Source organism: Ostrea edulis, chromosome 4, assembly GCF_947568905.1.
Source record: "Ostrea edulis chromosome 4, xbOstEdul1.1, whole genome shotgun sequence".
NCBI lineage: Eukaryota > Metazoa > Mollusca > Bivalvia > Ostreida > Ostreidae > Ostrea > Ostrea edulis.
Window position 1 is genome coordinate 14,061,841 of NC_079167.1, and position 24,202 is coordinate 14,086,042.

At 37.2% G+C, this 24,202-nt stretch overlaps 2 protein-coding genes across 4 annotated transcripts in view; both read left to right on the top strand.

Moving 5' to 3' along the window:
- The window catches only part of LOC125670354 (solute carrier family 17 member 9-like), a 960,148-nt gene that overhangs the window by 847,161 nt on the left and 88,785 nt on the right, over nucleotides 1-24,202 (top strand). The window lies entirely within an intron of this gene.
- LOC125670221 (transforming growth factor-beta-induced protein ig-h3-like) lies at nucleotides 1,842-22,254 on the top strand. 2 transcript variants are annotated; one of them, XM_056161988.1, is made up of 15 exons: nucleotides 1,842-2,265; nucleotides 3,163-3,234; nucleotides 9,655-9,777; nucleotides 9,856-9,950; nucleotides 10,082-10,278; nucleotides 11,548-11,742; nucleotides 11,823-11,973; nucleotides 12,110-12,247; nucleotides 12,340-12,558; nucleotides 12,744-12,880; nucleotides 13,033-13,200; nucleotides 17,634-17,735; nucleotides 19,056-19,202; nucleotides 19,470-19,560; nucleotides 21,775-22,254. In XM_056161988.1, exons 1-15 carry the CDS (start codon nucleotides 2,099-2,101, stop codon nucleotides 21,999-22,001), a joined length of 2,229 nt encoding a protein of 742 aa, XP_056017963.1. In that variant the 5' UTR covers nucleotides 1,842-2,098; the 3' UTR covers nucleotides 22,002-22,254. The 2 variants fall into 2 exon arrangements, with proteins under 2 accessions (XP_056017963.1, XP_056017964.1); XM_056161989.1 differs by lacking the exon at nucleotides 19,470-19,560.

The following is a 24,202-nucleotide window of genomic DNA, read 5'->3' on the forward strand; positions in this document are numbered from 1 at the left end:
TTATTTCAACAGTTTTTGAACAAGTATTGATCATACATGTATATCGCAGAATAACTTTCAGGCAAAGGCCCCTTAGGGTCATTTTTGAAATGTCAACGTTACTCAGAATATACATCTTAGATAAGGAAAGGGTTCCTTATTTTAACAGTTTTGAACAGCTATTGATCATGTATCCCACAAATAAGTAATAGGCAATTGACCTGCCAGATAAAGGTCACTCGGGGTAATTTTGTAAAGGTTAAGGTCATTCAACACATTCTTTATAGATCAAAATCTCTTCATTTCAACAGTTATTGATCATTGTGCAAGTCATGCTTCATATGAAGAATGCAGTCTGGAGAGCATTAATAAGTTTTACTGATATTTTTGTTTTTAAAAAGAGTGATACAGATGAAAAGAACGCATGAAGATAGAGAGAGAGCGAATGGAAAGAAGATAGAAGCGAGCAAAAGGAGAGAGTGTGCGAGAGAGTTTTTCTTTATACTTGAGCCTTTCCTTTGTCTTGAATGATAGTTTTCAATATTTTTGCGTTTAAATGCAATAAAAACATTCTTTTCTATGTACTGGCCACAACACCCTCTCACACTTTTGAATATCATATCACATACTTTGAATAGATTGCTTGATTGAAACAAATTGATTTAAATAACATGAAAGTAGTATTTTATACTGGATAGATTCAAATGTATGTTCACACAAATTCCATTCTTTATCGAAATCAAACAATATTAGATACGATATAGGGCTCACGGCGGATGTGACCGGTCGACAGAGGATGCTTACTCACCCTAGGCACCTGATTCCACCTCTGGTATATCCAGGGGTCCGTGTTTGTCCAACTCTCTATTTTGTATTCCATGTAGGAGTTATAAGGTTGATCCCAGTTCCTTGTCTTCACCTTTCATATTGATATGATTGTCACCTCGATAATTGTAATTATTCACCTAAGTTTAGGATTTCACTCTCGTCGTACCGTGTTCCACACAACACAGTAGCACGGGTTCTTGCAAATTCTTTTTTTTTTTTTTTTTTTTTAAAAAAAATGAAATTCATTTCTTAATCTAACAAACTTGAAAAAAAATCATTCTAAAGGAGGTCGAGTGTATCTCCGCTCATCCATCTGTATGTTCGTCTGAACATCTTTATACAAAATGATTGGGAATACCTTGCACATGTGCAGTAAGGTGCAGGAACTCCGCTTTAAGCCAAGGGATTTGAGGGACTGAAACAGTAATATAGTAAAACACGGTTATAGTGAACCTCCAGGACAGTGACAACAGTTCGTTATACCCAAACGTAGTTATATCCAATAGCATTTATGTTATGTTCTCTTATAGGGGAATAACAATCACTTCGTAATAAGCGTGTTTGTTATATACGTGTTTTTACTGTATACCAGAACAATAAAGTACTCGAAATTCCTTCGGAAAATGTTTCCATAGCAACAACAAATACCCTGTTATTTATGTAAGAAAAAACTAAACCAGTACGGGGTACATTGTGCATCTGTCTTTGTTGATTTCTGTGTACCCACTCGTAATATTACGCTTATCTTGCGACAAATTGATACATACATGTATGTATTTCTAGTTGAATGTTGATTGTGAAAGATAGTAGGTATAAATACAAACCAGTACTGAGCATATTAGCATGCACACCATGTTACTTCTTGGCCAAATTTTCAGTGTCATCTTTATAGATTATACACATAAGATTTGTTATTGCGTATTTTTCATTGATAGAGCATGTTTGAAAAGTAACATAATCTTTACTGTTACTGCAAATATACAGGATCCGAGTTTTGTATTAGAAGTGCATCTCTACACATCAACACACAATAAAATCTTTGTGTTCCTCCTCTTAAAAGCTCTATACATGTGCTTCACTCGCTGTTTTGATGGTACGCTGAATCATCAAGCTGACGTTATGAAACCCACATTTCCCAGTGCGCATTAGCCTGACCCAGGGGTCTGAACAATTCTTCCTGCATGTTTAACTTTGTAAACACTCAAGGATTTCACAAACACAGTCACCATAACGGTTCAAGAAAGGTGTATTTTGTCTAAGGATTCTCTGTCATTGCTGAACTGCCTTTGGGATGTCGCGGCTATATGTTTTTTTAATTTTGATCTGTTTGCTTCTGGTGGTAGACGACATAGAAAGCAGACGTCATCGACGACGTTACCGCGGCAGATCACGGCGAAGACAAAATCACGACCACTTTGCACTTGGAGGACGCCTCAGACTACCTCGCTGGAAGTCCAGGTAAGAAACACCAAGGGATTTACAATATGTACCAGTGTTTTGTAAATATAGCCTTACACTGTTTCAACAGACATATCAGAAAATATACTAGTAGATACAAGAAATAAACGCCTGCGTTGTTTGAATTATAAGAGATATAAAAACCAAGGAAAGCACGGCCCTCATGCGCACATTGTATGTATGCTCTCGTAATACGAATAAAATCAAGTCCTTGGAGAATACTCAGATATAAAAAGAAATTTGAATTTTTTTAGAAAGAATATGTCAATTTTTGAACAAACAGCTATAATAAAATTCACTCCAATTTTGCATAAACCTCAGTTTTAACTCTAAATTCTACTTAAACTTACTAACGTCTGCAGTTAAAGATTTACATTGCTTGTCATTACACTGCTACGTATTGTGAGCATGTTTAAATTGTTTGGTAAATGTCTGTTAAGTGCGCTTGCACCGACTCGGTACTGAGTCAGTGGCGGCGTGACTGGCCATGTGATACAGTGGCCTATCGTCAAAGGGAAACAGCAAAAGAATTTAGTATCATTTCTGCAGCATAACATGTATCATGATAATTAAGGAAGACTTGTTAGAATGTGTAACCCCGTAGAAGCTAATTTTAAATCGTAACCATCAATGCATGTACACCTTTTATGGCACGCCGTTTTGGGTCCCCCCCCCCCCCGATCTATTCCTCTTTAAAGATATCTCATTTTTTTGTAAGATACCTTATAAAAGTTATAAGATATCTTATAGAGTTTATGAGATATCTTATAAACTTTGTAATATATCTTATAAAAAATATGAGATAACATAAGAAAGTACATGTACGCTTGTTTCCAAGAAATTAGAAATTTATGATAAGAAATTTATCTAAAATCTGCTTCTTATACTTCTATGTAGTTGGCTATTTCCGTTTGCTGACATCAATCTTGCATTTAACTACGGGGGCGGATCCAGACAGTGGTGGGACGGGTAAGTACTGCAAATTGGACTTTGATAACACGACGGTCCGTATCTGTTTGTCATGTTTGTGGTAATTCTATTTCAGGATTTATCAGCGATATCGTCTTTGAATATAAACATGTATTTATCTATAGAATGCTTGATCTTTGAACTTGAGTAAGATAATTAAAACCGATTTTTACGAGTTTGTTTTGCTTGTTTATCTATTCATCGCTCAATTTCAACAGTCTTTAATGAATAACCGACTTCTGAAATGACTGTATATTGGAAATTTTTCGCTATGAATCTTTTTTTAAAACAAAAAAATCTAAATCGCCCTGCGTTAAATTCATCAAATCATGTCCAGTTATAGCGTTACCCAATAACTGTATATTTCTCTAAGACGACCAAAGAGGGCGAGACTATTCCTTACATGGTCGTCAAATCGGCAGTTGATGATATTAAAGTACATGGGACATTGTTTCCAAGTGGTATTCTTCGCCGCATTCTTCTCCAATGACTTCACAAGATGAACTTTGTCGGATTAGGTGTTGGATGCGTGCAGGACACTTTAAATTGTGATTTGTACTTCCTTGCGCATGAATCAGTAACGGTTTCCAAGTTATTCAGTATCAAGTTGGAATTTAAAAGGCATATACACATGTACTCGTACGAGGGCTGTTCGATATGTAATGTGTATTGTACCACAGCGTGATAACGCTTTGCACGATTTCGTGGATGATGATACTCTTGAAAAACTCTATTCAATGCCTTTCCTTCGGTATAAACACGATCCTTCAGCTCTACATAGTCTTAAACTTATAGTCATTTCAATAGAGCCAGTCGTTGACCACTGTTGTAAAAATGGTTGGGAAACGGGTTCAGAATATTGAAGAAATTAGAGCTTATATAAAAGTTCGCACAAAACTCGGTCATTCGGTAATGCAGATTTTTACTGAATTGGGGGAAGTTTATGGGTCTGATAAGGTATCTTATGGGACAGTTTGTAGGTGGAGAAAGAAATTTCTGACTGGCACAGAGTCCGTCAAAGATGCAGCAAAATCTGGCCGACCTGTGACTGTAACAGGCAAGGCAAATGTCTCAAAAGTTAGAGAAATAATTGAAAGTGATGGCAGATACACGATTCGTGATATTGCCAAAGCTGTTGGCATATCGCTACCGCGGATGCATTTCATTTTGAAGCGTATTTTGAAAGTACGAAAGATTTCTGCCAGATGGATACCGCATATATTGACAGATGACCAAAAAACGGGTACGAGTACAAACCGCGAAGCAATTGCTCAAAATGTTTCCCAAATTCAATCAAAGATAATTTGCAAACATTGTTACTGGTGACGAAATATGGGTTCACTATTTCGAACCAGTAAGAAAAATTGGAAACAAAATATGGCTAACTAAACACGGTAGAAGCCCTGTAGTTGCCAAAAGAACCATAAGCACAAAGAAGGTTCTTTATTGCATATTCTTCTCATGTGATGGTATAGCCGTACAAATTCCGGTGCCGAAGGGCAAAAGTGTTACAGGTCGGTATTACCGAGATGTTATACTGAAAATTATCATAAACGACGCCCTGTGTCAGGATTTAGGCATGTTCGTCTACTTCATGATCATGCTCCATCACATACATCTGAGCATGTGGAGCAATTTTTGAAGTCGAAGAAGGTTACCGTCTTGCCACACCCACCATACTCTTCATATCTAGTCCCATGCGACTTTTTCCTTTTTCCACTTATCTGGTCGTCGTTACAAGTCCCAACAAGCCCTTGGCTCAGCCATCAGTCAGTGCCTCAGAGGTCTACCTAAATCAGCGTACCGTGACGCATTTCAGATATGGATTCAGATATTGAAATTATGTATTTCAAACCGAGGAGAATACTTTGAAGGGATGTAATGTTCATTTCACTATTACACATCGAACAGCCCTCGTATCTCACCGTCAACGTGTAAATTTAACAGCGTATGTGCATGTTTTACATAATGAAAACGGAACTAATAACGACCCTGCAAAGCGGATAATCCCTCCGCACCTTGATATTTATGGAGGCCAAATAAACATAAACTCAAACAAATGAAGAAATATTTAATTATTGAAAGATATCATCAATTCATTTGATGAGTGCATCAATTCGTTCAAAGATAATAATATCTTCAATTATGAATTATTGCGCACATGAACTGATTTGTTCCTTTCATTTATTATCTCGTATATCAGCGCAATAACAACTAAACAAATTATTGGGTTACATTTATTTGGCGTTTATGGGCACGGCTGATAATACAAACAAATTCGGGCCTCCAAAACAACGTGCAGCCCAGCAACACAATCTCAACAATATACAACATTTCAATGCAAAATCATCATGATTTTATGTGACCTTGACACTGGGAGATGCAGAAGTCGTGGTCAAAGAATAGAAGGTTCAATGTAACAATAGTCTTAAATGGCCTTGGCCCTGCGAAGTGCAGAGGGCATGGTGAAATAAATCAAGTGTTTCAATAGTTACGTAATGTTCAACTTTGACACTGGGTGGTGCAATGGTCCAACACAGACAAATTAGAGTTAAATTGATGCATGCCGCTCAGTTCGCCAGTAAGTTGATGTGACAGCTGTGTCAGGAATGGAGGAAGAGTTGACTCTAGATAAGGCTTTCCCTGAAAGAAATAAAAGAATAATCCAACAGTACCTGTTCCACAATAAAAATGACAAATCGTGTTTATGCGAATAAATCGTAAGCAAACTAAGTGCAAAAAGGTCATGCTTAACACGCTGTAGCTCAATAACTAGCACTATAACCCCAGTCTTTCTTTTTAATTTCATAATGCTCCTTCAATTTAGAAATCGAAAATATACTTCCAAAACAAATACACAATGCAACAAAATTTATATACGATCCTCTTCAAATAAAATCATTTGTATTCAATTGATGTATGGGGCGCCAAATTAACATAAAACCAAGCTATTAATTTTAAGATGTCATCAATTCATTTGATGTCCGAATCAATTAAAGATAACTTCAAATCATATTTTCAATTTTGAATCATTCCACTTTTTTGAATTGTTGATTGCATTAATTCTTCTGGTATAAATGATTTTATAATCTCTTTAATTCAATCGAAGATATTTTAATTATCTACAATGATTTTGTAAAAAGAATCCATGCGCGCATTAATTTTTCTTAAAGAGTGCGACAATTCAATAAAGAGATTATTGTAGATATGCTGGTCGAATAGTTGTTCACTCTGATGGAGTTACATGTATTGCGCGCATCAACTGAATTTATATGCGCAATAATTGAATTATTGCGCGCATTATTTGAATTAATGAGAGCATTGATTTAATTATTGTTCTCTGCAAGAAATTATATCGCGCATCAATTAAATTGTTGGTATTAATTCAATTGAAGCGAACAACACATTCTGGTCTAGAATTACTTATCAGCAAGTTAATCTTGAAAATCACATTTAACGGACCATGACGCGTTGCCTATCATGCTCATTAATTGTAACAATAATGCATCGAGTTCAATGTCGCCTTTATAGGGTAGGGGGATGCCCACTTTGCGGTTTAAATGTATTTGCCGCTTTACATCAGAGTCCATTGTATAAATGCTAATTCTGTGACTAAATACACTGAATAAGTTAACGCGAGATGGCATAAGATATGACAGTAGCATATAGGTAACTATTTCATCCTCAAATATAGAAAACATGCTCGTATGGTGATAAAAACCATAGTATAATTTCATCATCTTCGCTAGCCAAGGGTGACGATACACGGTGTTCTTCGTCTATTGTCACCCTTGGCTAGCGAATTCCATAGACATAAGACATCAGAAATACTAGTACTTAATAAATAATTGATTTATTGATAACAGTAAATGATGGGTTTATAATCAAAGATCCCCACCGCTAATGACAAATATAGACATTAACAGTTCAAGGTCAGTCAAGTTCAATATCTTGTCTGTCTCCCCCCCCCCCTCCCCTTCACTGTCAAGGAATGTTGTTCCTCTCTAACTGCAGAGCTTGGGTCAGTTGTTACAGAATCTGAGGCTGCGGATCATGTCTTCAACGAATGCGCCTATCCTGTTCGCCCCATGCGTGTTCGACGGGCTTCAAATCTGGTGATTTGGTAGTCAAGGAAGAACCTGGATATTGTGTCTTTACAGAAGATCACATGCTAAACGAGCAGCATGTGGTCTGTCATTGTCATGTTGGAATACTGCATACTTCGTGATGATGCATTATCGAAACTACGTGTGGCTGTAAGACCTCATTATTATACCGTTGAGTCTTCAAAGTACTCTGTATGTGAACTAATGCTGTCCTGCCTGTGTAGGATATAGCTGCCCACACCCTAACATAATCCGAGATTCCTCTGACTCTTACCCCCGCTTTTATATTTGACATGTGCGGGGGAGAGTCAGAGCGGACTCCATATTGAAAAGTGGGAATTCAGCGACACCAGCTGGTGTCGTTGCTTTACCTACCTCTTACAACTTTATTTCGCGGATCTATCTTCCAAGACGTGAGAATTCAGTTATCGGAAGATAAATCTATAAATAGATCGTGATTAATACGATGCTATCGCCGTTTAAACGGCCCTAACACCGACAAATGGAGCATCACTTGAATTAGGTCGCAGCCTCGCCATTTGATTTCTTTGCGCATGACGTCAGCACATATAAACACAAAATTCCATCGTTTAAACGGCGATAGCATCGTATTAATCATGATGTATTTGTAGAATAATCTTCCGATAACTGAATCCTCGCGTCTTGGAAGATGGGTCCGCGAAATAAAGTTGTAAGAGGTAGGTAAAGCAGCGACACCAGCTAGTGTCGCTGAATTCCCACTTTTCAATATGGAGTCCGCTCTGACTCTCCCCCGCAGAAGTCACAAAATAAAAGCGGGGTTAAGAGTCAGAGGAATCTCGGATTAACCCTAACACTGCCCGTTCCAAACCAGTCATCCTCCTGGATGCAATTTTCCGCAAAACCTATACACTCGAGTCATCTATCAGACCTCTAGCCTGCAGTAAAAATCGAGATTCATCCTAAACCAAACTGTCAGTCAGTGTTGCCGCTGCCATACTCTGTCTGAGACCATTGAAGTCGTTTTGGCGGTGTTGCGGAGTCAGAACAATGCCACGAACATGTTTGTGCGATCTGTTCCAAGCATCCCGTAGTCTGATCTGATATTCTGCGAATCCCAGGAATGACATATGCTGTAGATGACGCTGTTGTGAATCGTTGACGAAGATGCGATCTTGTGCAGCTGACGTCACACATGGTCTACCAGCTCTATGACGAGCATTTATTGCACAATGCTGTTGATATCTGCTGCAAAGGCGATATATGGTGCTTTGTGCAACATTCAAATCTCTTCTAACTTAAAACTATGATACACATGGTTCCAGTTGTCCAATTGCGTTGCTGCGTTGAGCATCATTCAGACGCGGCATTTTGTTTTTATAAAAGTGCACTGCATGAAAATTATGGTTTCCATGGTGCGGAAACTTAAAACAAATGGTTTACGCAAGGTTTCAGTTTGGAAACTTCAAGTTTACATGGGGTTTATGGAATGCGTAAACTTAGGCCGTCCCCGATTCCAGGTGGTTTACGCAGCGGAAACATAAGGTTTCTGTACTGTTTCCGCACCACTGAAACTAGTCGCCACCCTAGGTTTAAGCAAAGTTTCCGCACAGATTACTACTTAAACTACTTCACAGTTTAGGTTTACGCAGTGCGACAAATGGTTTACGGAGTGCGTAAACCTAGGCCGTCCCCGATTCCGGGTGGTTTATTTGAAAACAACACAATCAAATATCGGAAACTCATGCATTTGGTAGACTACTGGTACCTGATCTGGCATAATGAACTTGCAACAATCGAGAATTACGAAGACCGATTTTAGGATTTTATGAAAACACATTTTATTGTCCTCAAATTCAATAGCATACATGTCCAGTGAACAACACCGTTAGATGTTACACGGAGTAATCAGACGATTTATTCTAGACCTGTATGAAAAAGTTGTATCAAAAGATTTAGCGAAAAATTATTATTATGCGGGTTTTTTGGGTTTTTTTTTGGTTTGATCAGTATATAACAAAACAAGAGGTGTTGTCACCTGACTACCCATTAGGCGGTCTTCACTCGGTGTACTATCAGTGGATATTGCAGATGGTCTGTGCCTTTATTGCATTGAAACGTCAATAGTGTGGTATATATTTTCATGTCAATCTGTATAAAACTAAAGGGCGTGTTATTATGGTATTAAAAGTACCTTTCAGCATGGTCAGCTGCGCAGATTTAGAATTTTAGAGTTCTTCTAACAAATTAAATGTTTTCAAAGTGCAAAGCCATTTTTATATGAGATAAGTCAAAACAAATCAATAAGTAAATGTAATCTTTCATTCCTTTACAGTCCAAATGTTTGTACAAGTAAAGAGAAAAGGAATGAAACAACCCGAGAGGATATCACCAGTCACCATACGTCTGTGTCAATGACATGCGATGACAAGGGAACGTCGTATATATGTACCGAAATGTGAGTCATGATTTAGTTGAATGTCTGAACAATGAAAATAAAAGTTATTTGAAAATAAATCTTCAATTTTTACGATAGTGTCACGAAAAATTTGGAGAAGACAACAGTGAAAGAAATCAAGGAATGTTGCCATGGGTACAGCAGGCATTCGGGGCAGTTTGGCTGTCCTACTTGTAAGAAACTAATAAACATATTTAATGAATATCTATTTCAATGCATAAGAATGCAATTTTGTAAAGGACTGAGAAAGTTGGAAGTACATACATAACTGCTTAATCACTCAATATTGAACGATTTACTGCAGACCGCGAGCTAGACGACATCGTGAGTACGGCCAGGGCTCTGAATCTGACAGATTTCCTTAGAGCTGCTAAGAGTATTGGCCTACAGAGTAAACTACAAGACAACTCCGTGGCAAATTTTACTGTCTTTGCACCTACCAACAAAGCTTTCAGCGAAACCCCCAACGTGCTGCCAACCGATGAATATTCTATTCTCAGTGTAAGCTGTAACACAATGCTAATGTTACTTTATATATCTTTTCAATGGTAAAAGGAAGAAAAAAGTAATGATAAGATGAATAGACAAACAAGATATTGTCCACAAGCGACAGAAGTGGCAATGTTTCTTCTACCGTACATTACTTCTGTTACGCGAGTTTGGCAAAATTGCCATTCAACATTAATTACAGAGAAAATAAAATCACGAATGTAATAGTATGCTATGTATTTACGGAAAAGGACTTAATTCCTTACAACAAAGAGATTTTTTATTCCATGACGGAGGATTCTCGCATACCAATTGCAAATCTTATATCATGGAATCTTTATGGTGAAAGGCGAACATAACGAACAGTACTCCTATAAGCAACACAAAATAGAGAATTGTGCAAATAAAGACCCCTGGACACACCAGAGATGGGATCAGGTGCCTAAGAGGTGTAAGCATCCCCTGTCGAGCGGTCACACCCGCCGTGAACCCTATATCTTGATAAGGTAAACGGAGTTCTCCGTAGTCAAAATCAGTGTGCCAAGGACGACCTAACAATCGGTATGAAACACGTCAGACAGCATTTGACCCAATAATATGTTGTATTGGCAAATAAGATCCGTTATAACGACCACAGAATTTGCGAAACACTGACTTTAAACGAGACTGTTGAAACACCTGCACCATCAACTTGTTTCTCATCGTCTTGCCTCTATGAAACTTATCATAGAATAATCTCTTGCGAATCGAATCAATTGAGATATATTCACACGATACATGTACATGATTATCCGATTATATAGATGTTGTTTGGGGATATTGAATGTCGCGTCTTGATGATGATATCGTCTTTGAACTAGTTGGTACTCTCGCTGGGAAAGCGTCGTCGTCGAGTATGCAAATTCATGGATTAGAAACCAAAACTAGAAGTCCAATAACAATTTGAACTCTTCAACATGCAAAATACCGATGCATTGTGTGTAAATGCCCTGGACTTATTTAAGAGAAGCCTTGTGAGGTGTTTGCAGAAAAAAGAACAGTAAAAATACACATCCATAAAGGCAGATTGTTGGTATTTATGGGTGGGTGTCTAAGTATTACCATATACGTTTTCTTAACGTGAATGTTTATAGGTTCCACTCCCATCGTTATTTTGCAATGTTGCCATTAAAAGTTACATTTTGTAAACAAGTTTGTCCATGCATTATCAGTTGTAAAACGAAATCAACGTAGGCACCTGGCGAGGATGATACGAATTTTGTGATTCTATATATGTTCCAGGATATGAACTCTGTCATAAGAATCTCACCACCCATCAGCACAATCATCGTCAGCGACGCCTCAGATCTAGTTTTGAGTCACGTGACGGGAGGGATTCTGACCACCTCCAGACTAACGGACGAGCAGATAATTACCTCCGCAGGCTCCAAATCCTCCACCATCAGAGTCAACTTCTACGATATGGTCGGCGACGGAGTAAGTATTCTAAGCCCTCTCCATACGAGTTTCTTGATCAATGTACATGTATATGTGTTTCAAACTAGTTTAATTCACAGTTAATGACTGCGAATTGCAAACTGGTCTCATCGCGTGACAACTTGGCTTCTAATGGCGTCATCCATATTGTTGAAGAGGTACTTCAACCAGTGACTAAATCACTGATGGACATTATCAGCAGCAATCCACAGCTCAGCTATCTTAAAACAGGTAAAGTTTATTATTGTGCTTCCCCCAGATTATTTACCCATTATGCCCATAGATTTGTAAAAAATGAAATATAATGCATTAGATTTCGACATATAGTGAGTTCGTTGAGTTAATCAAATGATACGCTTACTTTCAGCTATCGGTAGTACTGGACTAGGACAGGACCTCAGAAATGATGGACAATTTACACTGTTTGCACCGTCGGACAACGCATTCCAAAAACTGGACAACACTTTATTGCAAACAATCTTGAACGATCAACGTTGTTTGAAAAGTCTGTCGTACATGCAGTCAAATTAAGTTTGTTTCCATTTCATTTTTCAAATGCCTAGGAAGACTAATCTGAAATGTTTGTTTTATTTTCAGAGGTTTTATTCCATCATCTCCTTCCAAATGTGATTTGTTCCTCCGCGGTGTCAGATAAGCATAAGTCTAGGACCAAAAATCAGTTGTCTAATTACCTCTATCTGTCACGTGACCAGGACAACAAGCTCTTCGTGGAGAAGTCACAGATCATCGACCGTGACGTCATGGCCACCAATGGTGTACTTCACCTGATTGATGACGTCATTATACCACACGAAGGTGAGTTCCATACATACATGTATATAGATGCGTACTTACATTTTATCCTGAATTTTTATGATTAAAAATGATTCTTCCTAGTTTCCAGGAGAGTAAAATTTTATTGACATATACATTGCTTTAAGAAAAAGATTGTGGTCAATTATGAAGTCATAAATGAAATATCCTAAGCCTTGGTTATTTAGCTCTAGGAGTTCTAGATGCTATACAGAGATTGAATATCACTCGACTACCAGAGTTGATCATCCAGGCAGGTTTGAAGAAATCTTTGGAGCAAGCCGAAAACATCAGTGTTTTAGTTCCTACAGACGAAGCATTCAGGGTAAGCTACATAAAATATACTAAACAGCCATGCTTTTATACATGGACATATGAATGCGATATGTATTTCATTTTACAAAGCTGTAAAATGAGGTTTGATGTTTGATACAAACGAATTGCTTCACTGTATGTGTTTTATTTATACTTCCTCAGAAAATGTCAACGTTTGCCATGAACAGATTAAATGATTCTCAGACGTCTCTAGCGGACACGCTTCGTTATCACGTGATTCCAACAGTATCCACGTGTCATGCATATGATGGCTATCAATTCCCCACCTGGAACCCCCAAAAGAACCTTACTGTTCATATTGATATATCGGTAAGAATTTTCTTTAATTGAAAGTATACAAGAGTGTCTTTAAAAGTGGAGAACCCTTCACACACCGAATTTGTAGCATACTTGTACATGCTTGGCTGCACAACTATTTTGCTTGAAGCTAGTAAAGTTGGTTCTACAACAGAAAAAGCTCTTTGGTATGTAGAGCACAGTTTTCCTGACCATAAAGAGGCCGAGGGTGTGTGCGAGTCCTGCGCTAAATCTCAAGATGGGATGCTTACTCCTCCTAGGCACCTGATCCCACCCCTGGCGTGTCCAGGGATCTGTGTTTGCCCAACTATCTATTTTGTATTGCTTATAGGAGTTATGAGATTGATCACTGTTCGTTATCTTCACCTTGCATGTAAAACAAATTCAGTCAGCAAATTATATTGAGGATGGAAACTTTGAGGTCAATAGCGTATGGTTCTTAGTCAAACTACTGGGTTATTTTGCTTGACTTACAGTACTTTCATATTCCATATTTGAACAGCATAATGAAAAGGTGAAGACAACGAACAATGATTATTCCATAACTCCTATAAAGAATCAGGAGTAGGGAAAAACGGACCCCTGGACATACCAGAGGTGCGATCTGGTGCCCAGGAAGTATAAACATCCCCTGTCAACACACCTTCCATGAGTACTATATTTTGATCAGGTAAACGGAGTAATTTGTAGTCGAAATCAGTGTGTAAAAACGGCTTAACAATTGATATGAAACATGTCAGACAGCATTTTACCCAATGACAGGTGGTATCGGTAAATTAGATCGTTATAACGACCATAGAATTTGCTAAATGCTGACTTTAAACAATACTATTGAAACCCCTGTAACATCAACTTACTTGTCAGTAGCCTGCCTCGAATTAAAAACTGATCATACGTAGGACAAGCTCTTATACTTCGAATCAGTTGAGACATAAATGTCATATGCAGGTGATAATGGAATATTGCTAGATAAATATGGGAGGCTGACGATGGGGAAGCTGAAGTCATCTCGTTTGTCATAAAGTTGAATTGGTAGTTTGCCGTTAACATAGAAGGCGAAGATAACGAACAGTGATCAATCTCATAACTCCTATAAGCAATACAAAACAGAGAGTTGGGCAAACACGAACCCCTGGACATATCAGAGATGGGATCAGGTGCCTAGGAGGAGTAAGCATCCCCTGTTGACCCGCCGTTAGCCCTACATCTTGATCAGGTTAAAGGAGTCAAAATCGGTGTGCGAAGAACGGCCTACCAATTGGCATGAAACACGTCAGACAGCATTTGACCCATTGACAGGTTGTATTGCCAAACTAGATCGTTATAACGACCATAAAATTTTCAAAATGTTGACTTTAAACGAGACTGTTGGAACCTCTGTACCATCAACTTGTTTGTCAGTAGCTGCTTTGATTTAAAAACTAACCATACACAGAACAAGCTCTCGCGTATCGCATCAATTGAGAGATATAAACACCATATGCAAGTGATAATGAAATATTGCTACATAAATATGGGAAGTTGACGATAGAGAAGCTGAAAGCATCCCGTTTGTCATAAAGTTGAGTTGTTTGCCGTTAATATCTACTTTCAATAAAATATCTAAGTATGAAGCAGAAGTGGACGATTCTGTGGTGTCTTCTATTTCGAGTTCACTGGGATATATTGAATTGACATATGAATGAAAATTATCATTGTTAATAGATAATGCATCGTTGATATATCTAAATGTCGAATTGAAGGCCACAGCAAGAAATTTTTTCTTCTCACGTAGAAGTTTTTTAATAAATTCTGCTTCATATGAATATAAAAACAGGTCAGCTAACATATTTGCGTTTTCCATTTTTGTTGAAGAAGCAATTGTCTATAATGTCAAAAATTTAAGTCTTTAACATCTATGGTCATGTCGATATATCTAAATGTCGAGTTGAAGGCCACAGCAAGAGATTTTTTTCTTCTCATGTAGAAGCTTTTGAATAAATTCTGCCTCGTAAGAATATAAAACCAGGTCAGCTAATAAAAAAGCACCATTCGTGTCCATTGGAATAAATTCCCTCGCTTTTACTGTCAGATGTGCAATACTAATAATTGTCTCTGTCCTTTTCCCCGTGTTCTGCACAAGGAATTAAAAAAAAACATATCCATAATATGGGTGTACTTTGGGGTTTATAGTTATCCGTGCAGTATCAAACCCACTGATTCTTCACCAACAGGGAAAAATGTCCTCTTAAGTCTCTACACAACAACTTTAAGTTGAGAGCGGGCTTTGTCCGATCACAAACTCTCACATGGTTACCCAAGAGCAAGACTTTGGTTCAAGAAGTAAAGAAGTTCCGTCAAAGTCCGTCTCAAACTGCATTAGAGTTCCTACAGATAGTGAACTAAAGGTGGTAAACCTAGATATTTTTACTCATCCGTATCTGTTTTCAGACCATATCAATTGTGTCCTCGATTGCAAAATCAGTCCGATAACAGATCCCGAAATACACTGCAGGATTGAAAAAAGGGAATTTCAGGATAGTGAATCAAGTGCAATCAACTAATTATTAATTTGCTAGAACTCCTTACAATATGAAACCTGTCAGTCCCTTGCTTCTGTGATGATCTGCTCAGATTTTAAAAATTTGATTGGCACGGTCGTAAATTCCTTAATAAAGCACAGGGACCTCATTTTCTAAAACTTTGCAAATGAACGTTTACGGTATAGATGCATCAGTTACAACATTCATTCATAAACATCACAAATAGCAGAGATGGAAGTTAGCAAATGCTCAGAGTGAAATTCAGACTCACCGGCTGGTATATCGACTAGTTAACAGTGTGCTGCTCTTGGATGTGGTCAGTGTAGACAATGCCATCAAAGGATATTTACAGTCCATCAAATTCCATCAACTTTTACTGATACCGAAGAACCTGAGAACTGTCAGATTCGACGAGTAATGGCCCCATGGTAACTTTGTCAGGTATAATTCCTAAATTCTCAAACAATAGATCAGAAGAGTAATGTTAAAAGGAAAAGACATTATCCCAAAGAAAACACTACAAACCCAGCATTCCTTCTACTAACAACGTTCTCGAAATACTGCTTCAATGTTGCACAGACCCTTTCATATACTGTAGCTAGAAAACTTCTCAGACATGCTGCAATTTAAATCACACGTTGCAAATACTCTGATAGGAAGAAATATTAATATTCCACACAAAGTATATGCAGCACTCTACAAACTTCAGATCATCTAGTTGATTCTTGTTCAGAACCAGTAAACGATATATTGAGCACATTTTGTGTATCGAAAACGGACAAATGCTTTAAAAGGTGATGTAAAAAGCTTGTTCATTACTTCATCCAATCTCTCGAGAAATTGATGTGCCGCACCAAGTCGTCCACATCAGAATAGTGTGAAGGACCTTCAATCAACACGAGCATATTCTGCCTTCCTGGGCTCAGAAAAAGAAGTTCCCTTACAGTAAAGACAGCGGATTGTTCCTCTGCATCCACTTTTGTGTGTATTAGTACGTTCACCCTAGATAGTCAAATGCTACTTATATGAGCGTCGTGTTATCAGAAAATCAACAGCTACATTAAATCATTGTCACTGCCTCACTATGAAGCGATTCTTTTACTTTTGGTTATTATTGTTCCAGGAAGTGACCCATAAAAATGGATACTATTATTCGTGATGATTCCTCTGCTTGTTTCATGAATAAGACCATATCATCTAAAGCGCGCTATGGTGATTTTCAAGCGAGGATCCTGATGGTTTATGTTTGAACCAGTCTTCCGAGATTGGTCAAAAATACACCATTTTTTGTCGTTTATATGCATAATTGTTAAATCCTTGATTTAGACAAGATTTGCGCAAATTTTGTTTTTCTGTTCTTGGATTAAGATCACAACAAGTGATAGCACCTCGAATCTAGTCATTTATGTAAAGAAATTGACACTGGTTTGTATAAAGGGACATAATACTTGTAAATTCAATTTTGAACCAAATAAAGGGCTTCCTACCTCTGCCACACTCCCTGTTGGGGTTTCACTTCTTTTTTTGTAAATTTCTTGCAAAGCATACGCATATATAAGGGTTTCAAGCGGGTGAACTTGAAAATAAAACGTAATCCCTCAAAGTAAACATTCTATATCCATCTCTGTACAGTATTATTCCCCAAAGAAAGCAGGCAGAGGTCAATCTCAAGTTCTAGATTACGTCATCAAAAAGAGAATGGATGTCTCTCAAACAGATATCAGACTAAAATGCATCTAAAAAAGATTAAAATTTTCAACGAATGTTCATTCGAGTTGGTTAGGATTATTAATAGTAAGTTAATATAAATTTAACCCTTCAGTCAAAATTTTACTCTTGAAATAACAGATGTATTTGGTAGGTAAGAGTACAATGATATGATCAATTCAAGAAGGTAGAATCGGTTTTTGTCCTTTATTTCAGTTTCCTTTCTACGGATCACGCACCGATGAGTATATTCAATGTTCTACCATCGTGAAATACAACATCCCAAGTTGCAACGCCGTCATTCACCTTATAGACAAGGTTACATTGTTTTGTGGTTTGCTCTTTAAGTTTCTCTTGATATTATATATTTTGTACCTTTCCTACTTTAGGGCTCTTCTTCCCTTTGATTCATTTACACTGTTGAGCGCCAAATAACTGAAGATATCTCTAATTATTTGAAAATATCCTTAATTCATTTGATGCGTACAACAATTCAATTAAAGACCTCTTAAAATGATAAATTACATCTTTAATTCTGAATTATTGCACGCATTAATTGATTTCTTTGTAGCATTGATTATTCTGCTGAATTGATTAGGGCTGTAATCAAATAGTTGTTATCTTCAAATAAGTTTATGATACTAGCAATTGAATTGATTCGCGCTACAATTCAATATCAAAGAGAACAATAATTCTATTAATTCGCGCATCAATTCAATTGACGTGCGCAATAATTGAATTATTGCTCTCTTCAATTGAATTATAGCGCGCATCAATTCAATTGATGGGCACAATAATTGAATTATTGCTCTCTTCAATTAAATTTATGGTATCATTATTCAATTGATGCGCGCAATATTTCTTTTAGAAAGAGCAACTACATAATTAGAGATATTTTCAATTCAACATATTCACAATTTGAATTGCTGCTCTCTTTAAAAGAAGTGATGGGCACACTAATTTCTTATACACAGTTGTTGTAAATCATTAAAGTTTTCTTCAATTGAATTAAAGAGGTCATCAAATCATTTATATCGAGCTCCAAATGCAATTATACGGTCAATAATTTTACCACATTAATGCGCTCATCAATTGAATTGAGGAGAGCAATAAATGATTATTGCTCTCATCAATTGAATTGATGCGCGCATCAATTCAATTATTGCGCGCAATTATTGAATTAAACCTAAAACGTTAAAATAGGTAGTGATTGCTCATTGCCAAACACTCGGCATTTAGAAGTGAAAATCACGGGTCTTTCGGATATGACCTTAAAAACTGAGTCCCGTGTCGCGGTAGGCCTTGGCACGATAAAGAACCCTCACTGCTACTGCCCTGAGCGATAAGCATAGGTCTAAATTTGTGGCACTTCACCTACAGTTGGTGACGTCTCAATATGAGTGAAAATTCTTGACGGGGTGTAAAATAATCAATCAATCAATTATTTGAGTTTATGTTAATTTGGCGCTCCATAGTACACTGCTAGGATAATGCATAACAGGTTTAAATTCAAAAAATGTTATTACTTATTTAATTTTGACTTTATCAGTATTAATTTCGTTTATAGAGCAGTAACCCACATTCTATTTTTAACCTTTCAAGTATACCCATATCAAAATAATGCCCTCGCTGTTTCAGGTACTGATTCCTCCAGTAGGCACTGTGATTGACGTACTTGCTGTGGACAATCGTTTTACAGAGTTTGTTCGATTGATGAAAATCTCCGGAATGGCCGACCAATTACAAAAGAAAGGACCATATACAGTTCTGGCACCAACTAACAAGGTGAAATTAAGTGAAGGTTGCGCTGTAAGACAAAAATTTAGTTCAAGATGTTGGATGTCAACGTTTTATACCGGCATCGGTAAATTTAACCCTAGGATTGAGTTAGACTTACATAAATAGTATTAAAGACAAAGTCTGATACATATCAAGGTCACAAAATGCAGTTTCCTCTCTTGACGTTTCAACACTGAGGATGGCAGTTTCCTCTCTTGACGCTTCAACACTGAGGATGGCTTGAGTAAACGGTTACTTTTGTTCTACATCTAGGCACTGAAAGCAGTACCAGAGAGTGACATGAAGGAATTGGCAAGCAGTAAGGAGAAACTGGAAGATTTTATCAAGGATCATGTAATTTTAGGTATGCATATTCTCCATAGACTTGAAGAAATTTACCGAAATCCAGTTCTGGAAAATTTTAAAACATTTATGTCACTGAAATTAAAGACCTGGGGACATATGCATGCACCAATAGATTTCGCCTGTCCGTCCGTCTTTTTGTCTGTAAAAGTAACCTTATATTTGCCGTTAACACCGACAAAAAGATGGGAAAGCTTCTACTTCAAGTAGCAAGGTACAGCAATTGAAATCGCGGTGCCCTAGAGGTTAGAGCGTTCGCCCCGCATGCGGAAGGCCGTAGTTCGAATCCCGGCCGCGTCAGACCGAAGTCGTTAAAACAGGTAGTGACAGTTCCATCGCCAAACACTCGGATACGGGTCCTCGGAGATGACCTTAAAAACGGATGTCCCGTGTCACAGTAGGTGTGGTACACAAAAGAACCCTTACTGCTCAATGGCCATAAGCGCCGAGCATAGGCCTAAATTTGAAGCCCTTCACCGGTCTTGGTGACGTCTCGATATGAGTGAAAAATTCTCGAGAGAGACGTTAAGCAAGATACAATCAATCTATATGACCTTGACATTTGTCCCACTTATCAAGAACATTGCTTAACTTTTGAGCTAGAAGTGTGAGGATTTTGATATTTTGTAGACGCAATTTTTGTGACAAGGCATTTCCAACGATCTTGCGTTGCCTTGTAACTTTGAATTGGCTTAAGAAAAGTGAAGATAACAAACAGTGATCAATCTCATATGGAATACAAAATAGAAAGTTGGACAAACACGGACCCCTGGATATATCAGAGGTGGGATCAGATGCCTAGGAGGAGTAGGCATCCCATGTAGACCGGTCACACCCGCCGTGAGCCCTATATCTTGATCAGGTAAACGGAGTAATCCGTAGTCATAATCAGTGTGCCAAGAACGGCCACAAAATTGGTATGAAACACGTCAAACAGCATTTGACCCAGTAACAGGGTGCATTGGCACACCAGATCGTTATAACGACCATAAAATTTGCAAAATGCTGACTTCAGACGAGACTGTTGAAACCCCTGCACCATCAACTTGTTTGTCAGTAGCCTGTCTGACAACAGAAACATCTATTACCGTTTTTATCTTTGAACAGATAGTGAGAGGGCTGTGATATACAGGGAATGTAATTCTTAAGATTTGTTCGTTTTCATATTATTATTTTAATAGAAATTGCCTTTCATATAGTGTGCTCTAATTAGAGGCATTTATGTTTCACAAACCCTTTTTTAAAAACTTCTTTTCTCTTTTCTTTCATTGCTGAACAATATTGTGTTTAATAAATTTCAAATGCTTTATGTTGTAATAATTGGCACAAAGTTTAACAATAGGTGATTGATCATTAGTCCCCTAAGGTGAAACCCAAGGGGACTACAGCGTCCCTCTGTCTGAATGTTCCTCTGTCTGACTGTTCCTCTGTCAGTCAGTTTGTCCTACTTCATTTTCCTAACTTTTTTTCATCCTGTTTTAACTTGAGGAGCTGACATTTGGTATGTGGTTTATCACTGTATGACAGTTGAATGATTTTTATGAGATATATGGGACTTTGTGCCGAATATTGTTTTCCGTACTTTTCCTCCCACCATGCTTTGATTTAGGAATCTGAAAGGCGGGTTGTTTATCTAATAAATGGACACAGATCGAGTTTCACTTTTGTTACGGTTCACCTTTTCTAACAAAAACTGTAAGGCTTGGTTAAATATTGTTAAAATGAACCTCTTTAATTCTTGTTCAACGGACTTTTTTTTACCATGCTTTTTGGAAGCTGAAGTTTGGTATGCGATTTACTTATACATGTTTACGGATCAAGCTTAAAAGTTTTATCACGGTGGACTGATTTTCACGAGACTTATGGAACTTTGTGCCGAGTATAGTACTCTACAATACCTTAACTTAGAAGTCTTAAGTTTGATATGTGGTTATCGAATGAGTAGATACACATCAAGTTTCACTTTTGCTACTGTCGAATTATTGTAACAAAAAATGTTAAACAGTCTCCTGGTTGATAATGTTATTCCTTATACAAACACAGGGCTCCGGTAGGGGACATGTATTGCTTTTGCAGTACTCTTAGAATGCTTGTTCTAACGAAAACTGTTATCACTATCAGTAGTGAAATTTATAAAGTGTATATGTAATACTCTCATATTGTAGCTATCAAGTTTGAGTTGTATATTCATTGTTACATTTTTTCGTTTATTAAGGACATAAATGCTGCTCTGCGTTCCAACGGTATATCAACAGATATAACATATTTCCGAGAAACCCGATATCTCTCCTTGGGATGAGAATTTCTGTGGAGGCATCACAAGGACGGCTCACCTTGGGTTCCTCGCGGGTCATTGAATGTGACATGGTGGGAACGAATGGGGTCGTCCATGCAATTAGCGGAGTGTTACAAGAGGACAAGGATTCTTTTTACTTTTTCTAAAACTAGAATAGTGTGTCGGTTTTGATTTAACTTTTAATAAAGTGTGCCTTTGTCAAATATTACGTGTGCGTAATTTTAGCTTGTGTTCAACTAAAATACACTCTGTATTTCCAACGTGTTGCAATTGATGGCTCGTCGTATTTCCGTTTGTTTTTTTTCCTTTTGTTTACTAGTAATTGTATACGGTTGTATATTCTCCATGTGTTCTGCCGCGGATTCTTCTATGATTGTCAATAAAGTTTAAATAGCTCTATTTTCTAATTTATTTTTTCAAAATAGTTTTCAAAATTAGTGTGCACGTACACTTAATTGCAATAATGTAGCCCTCTCCATGTTTTTTTTTTTAAATGGGGAGGACTACATTATTGCAGCTTAAGATATACTATATATATAAAGGTACTGAAATATCGCCCTTTCCTCAATCTGGAATGAAGCTTTGCTGAGCATGAAAATGAATATTGGATTTATTCATATATGTAACGTGTTGGCGATTTTTTTGGTGAGTACATCAGAGAGAATACTACTTTTTCTTTAAAGAAAAAACCAGAATTTGAATTGAAAGTGATTCACATTAATGCAGCATTCCTATAACTTTCAAAATATTGTCAAGAATTTTAAAATCTGTGATTTTATAAGGTAACTGAAAACCCTGGTTGCTATGTACGTGTGGGTAGTGGACGCCATTGTGGTGTGTGGCGACTGTGCTCATCTTTTATTCTGCACAGAACGCCGCAGTGGTGTATGATCATTGTGCTAATCCTTTATTCGGCACAGGAAGCCGCTGCTGTGTATGATGGTCGTGCTATTCTCCCATTCTGGCAGGTGGACACTATTTTATGTCATCGTGATAAAGTTCATGGGCAGCGTAAGACAGCATCTACAAAATGATATATGCATGTACTTTAACAAATATACCGACAAAAACACATTGTAATGAGACTGGCAACACTCAAAAGCGACCGATATTTTTTTCTATTGGAACTTCGCTGTAGCTTTTCTAACTGGAATCTATAGATTACATTTGTGAGAATGTACTACATGTACATCAACTTTTCATGGGAAAATCACCAAAAAACATGCAGACGTTTAACAGGGTGCGGGACACACGTTGTTTAGAAAAAAAGCTTTTGGCCATTCTTTTTTTTTTTTTTTTTAAAATAAAATGTTTCATGGGCTTTCAAAATCAAATTGAGAGGTGTGAGTGAAATTAAAAGCAAATAAAATTTCCAAATTATAAAATAAAACGAGCAGAGAAAAATATTACTATTTCCCCCCTTATTTTCCATAAATCCAAAACCATGCATAATTTCACTTTTTATTGGATAAAAGAATACTGGTAAATCAGAAGTGCGGAAATATACTGTTGTAAATTAAAAACAAAAAACAAAAAACAAAACCAAAAACCCTGTGTACTCGATTGTTGTGAAGGACTCCATTTTAAACATACATATATGTGTAAAGCTGATAATTTTATTTAACTATAAAGAAAATAAGGTGTTTTTCTCTCAGAGTTGCCAAGGTGCAGATAGCTTTTTTCAACTAGAGGTGGGGGAGGAGGGTACTACAAATGTACATAGAGTACTTACCCTTTCGGTGTCCCGGACGCTGGAATAATCGGTCTTAACTCGATCACGTGATCGTCTTTGCTTTCTGTGTCGTGCTGTTTGTTTCTTGAAAATGAGTAATATTCATTTATTATGAAATAGTATGAAATGCCAAATTGATAAGTATACACCTGTCTGTTATTTCCTAATTTCCAACCAAATACAGATATCTCCAATTTAAAGTGAGATCGCTGAATTGATGCGCTCTCTCTCTCTCTCTCTCTCTCTCTCTCTCTCTCTCTCTCTGAGCTACATTTATCTCTAATAGAAAAAGAATATCTTTGATATAAATAATTGAGTTGGAGGGATAGAGAGAATCATTCAGATCGTTAAAATAAATAGTAATAGTTATTATTTGTAAAAAAAAATTCTTTCCACTTTTTTGTGGAGAAAAAAAATTCAACGTTTCTAAAAAAAAATAGGATAAGATTAATGTTGATCTTAAGACTCCAAGAATTTTGAATTTTTCAAGGTCATTGATTAATAATACCATTAATTCAGTTGAAGAGACCAATGATTCAATTATTGCGCGCATTATCTGAATTGATGCGCGCATTAATTGAATTATTGCTCTCTTCATTTGTAACGCGCATCAAT

Bases quoted from the DNA above. Each gene is read 5' to 3' on its own strand.
- LOC125670221 (XM_056161988.1), top strand. From the start codon at position 2,099: ATGTCGCGGCTATATGTTTTTTTAATTTTGATCTGTTTGCTTCTGGTG. The intron at 9,778-9,855 runs GTGAGTCATGAT...TTTTTACGATAG, and splicing joins TCGTATATATGTACCGAAAT to TGTCACGAAAAATTTGGAGA. The intron at 17,736-19,055 runs GTTACATTGTTT...TCGCTGTTTCAG, and splicing joins TCATTCACCTTATAGACAAG to GTACTGATTCCTCCAGTAGG.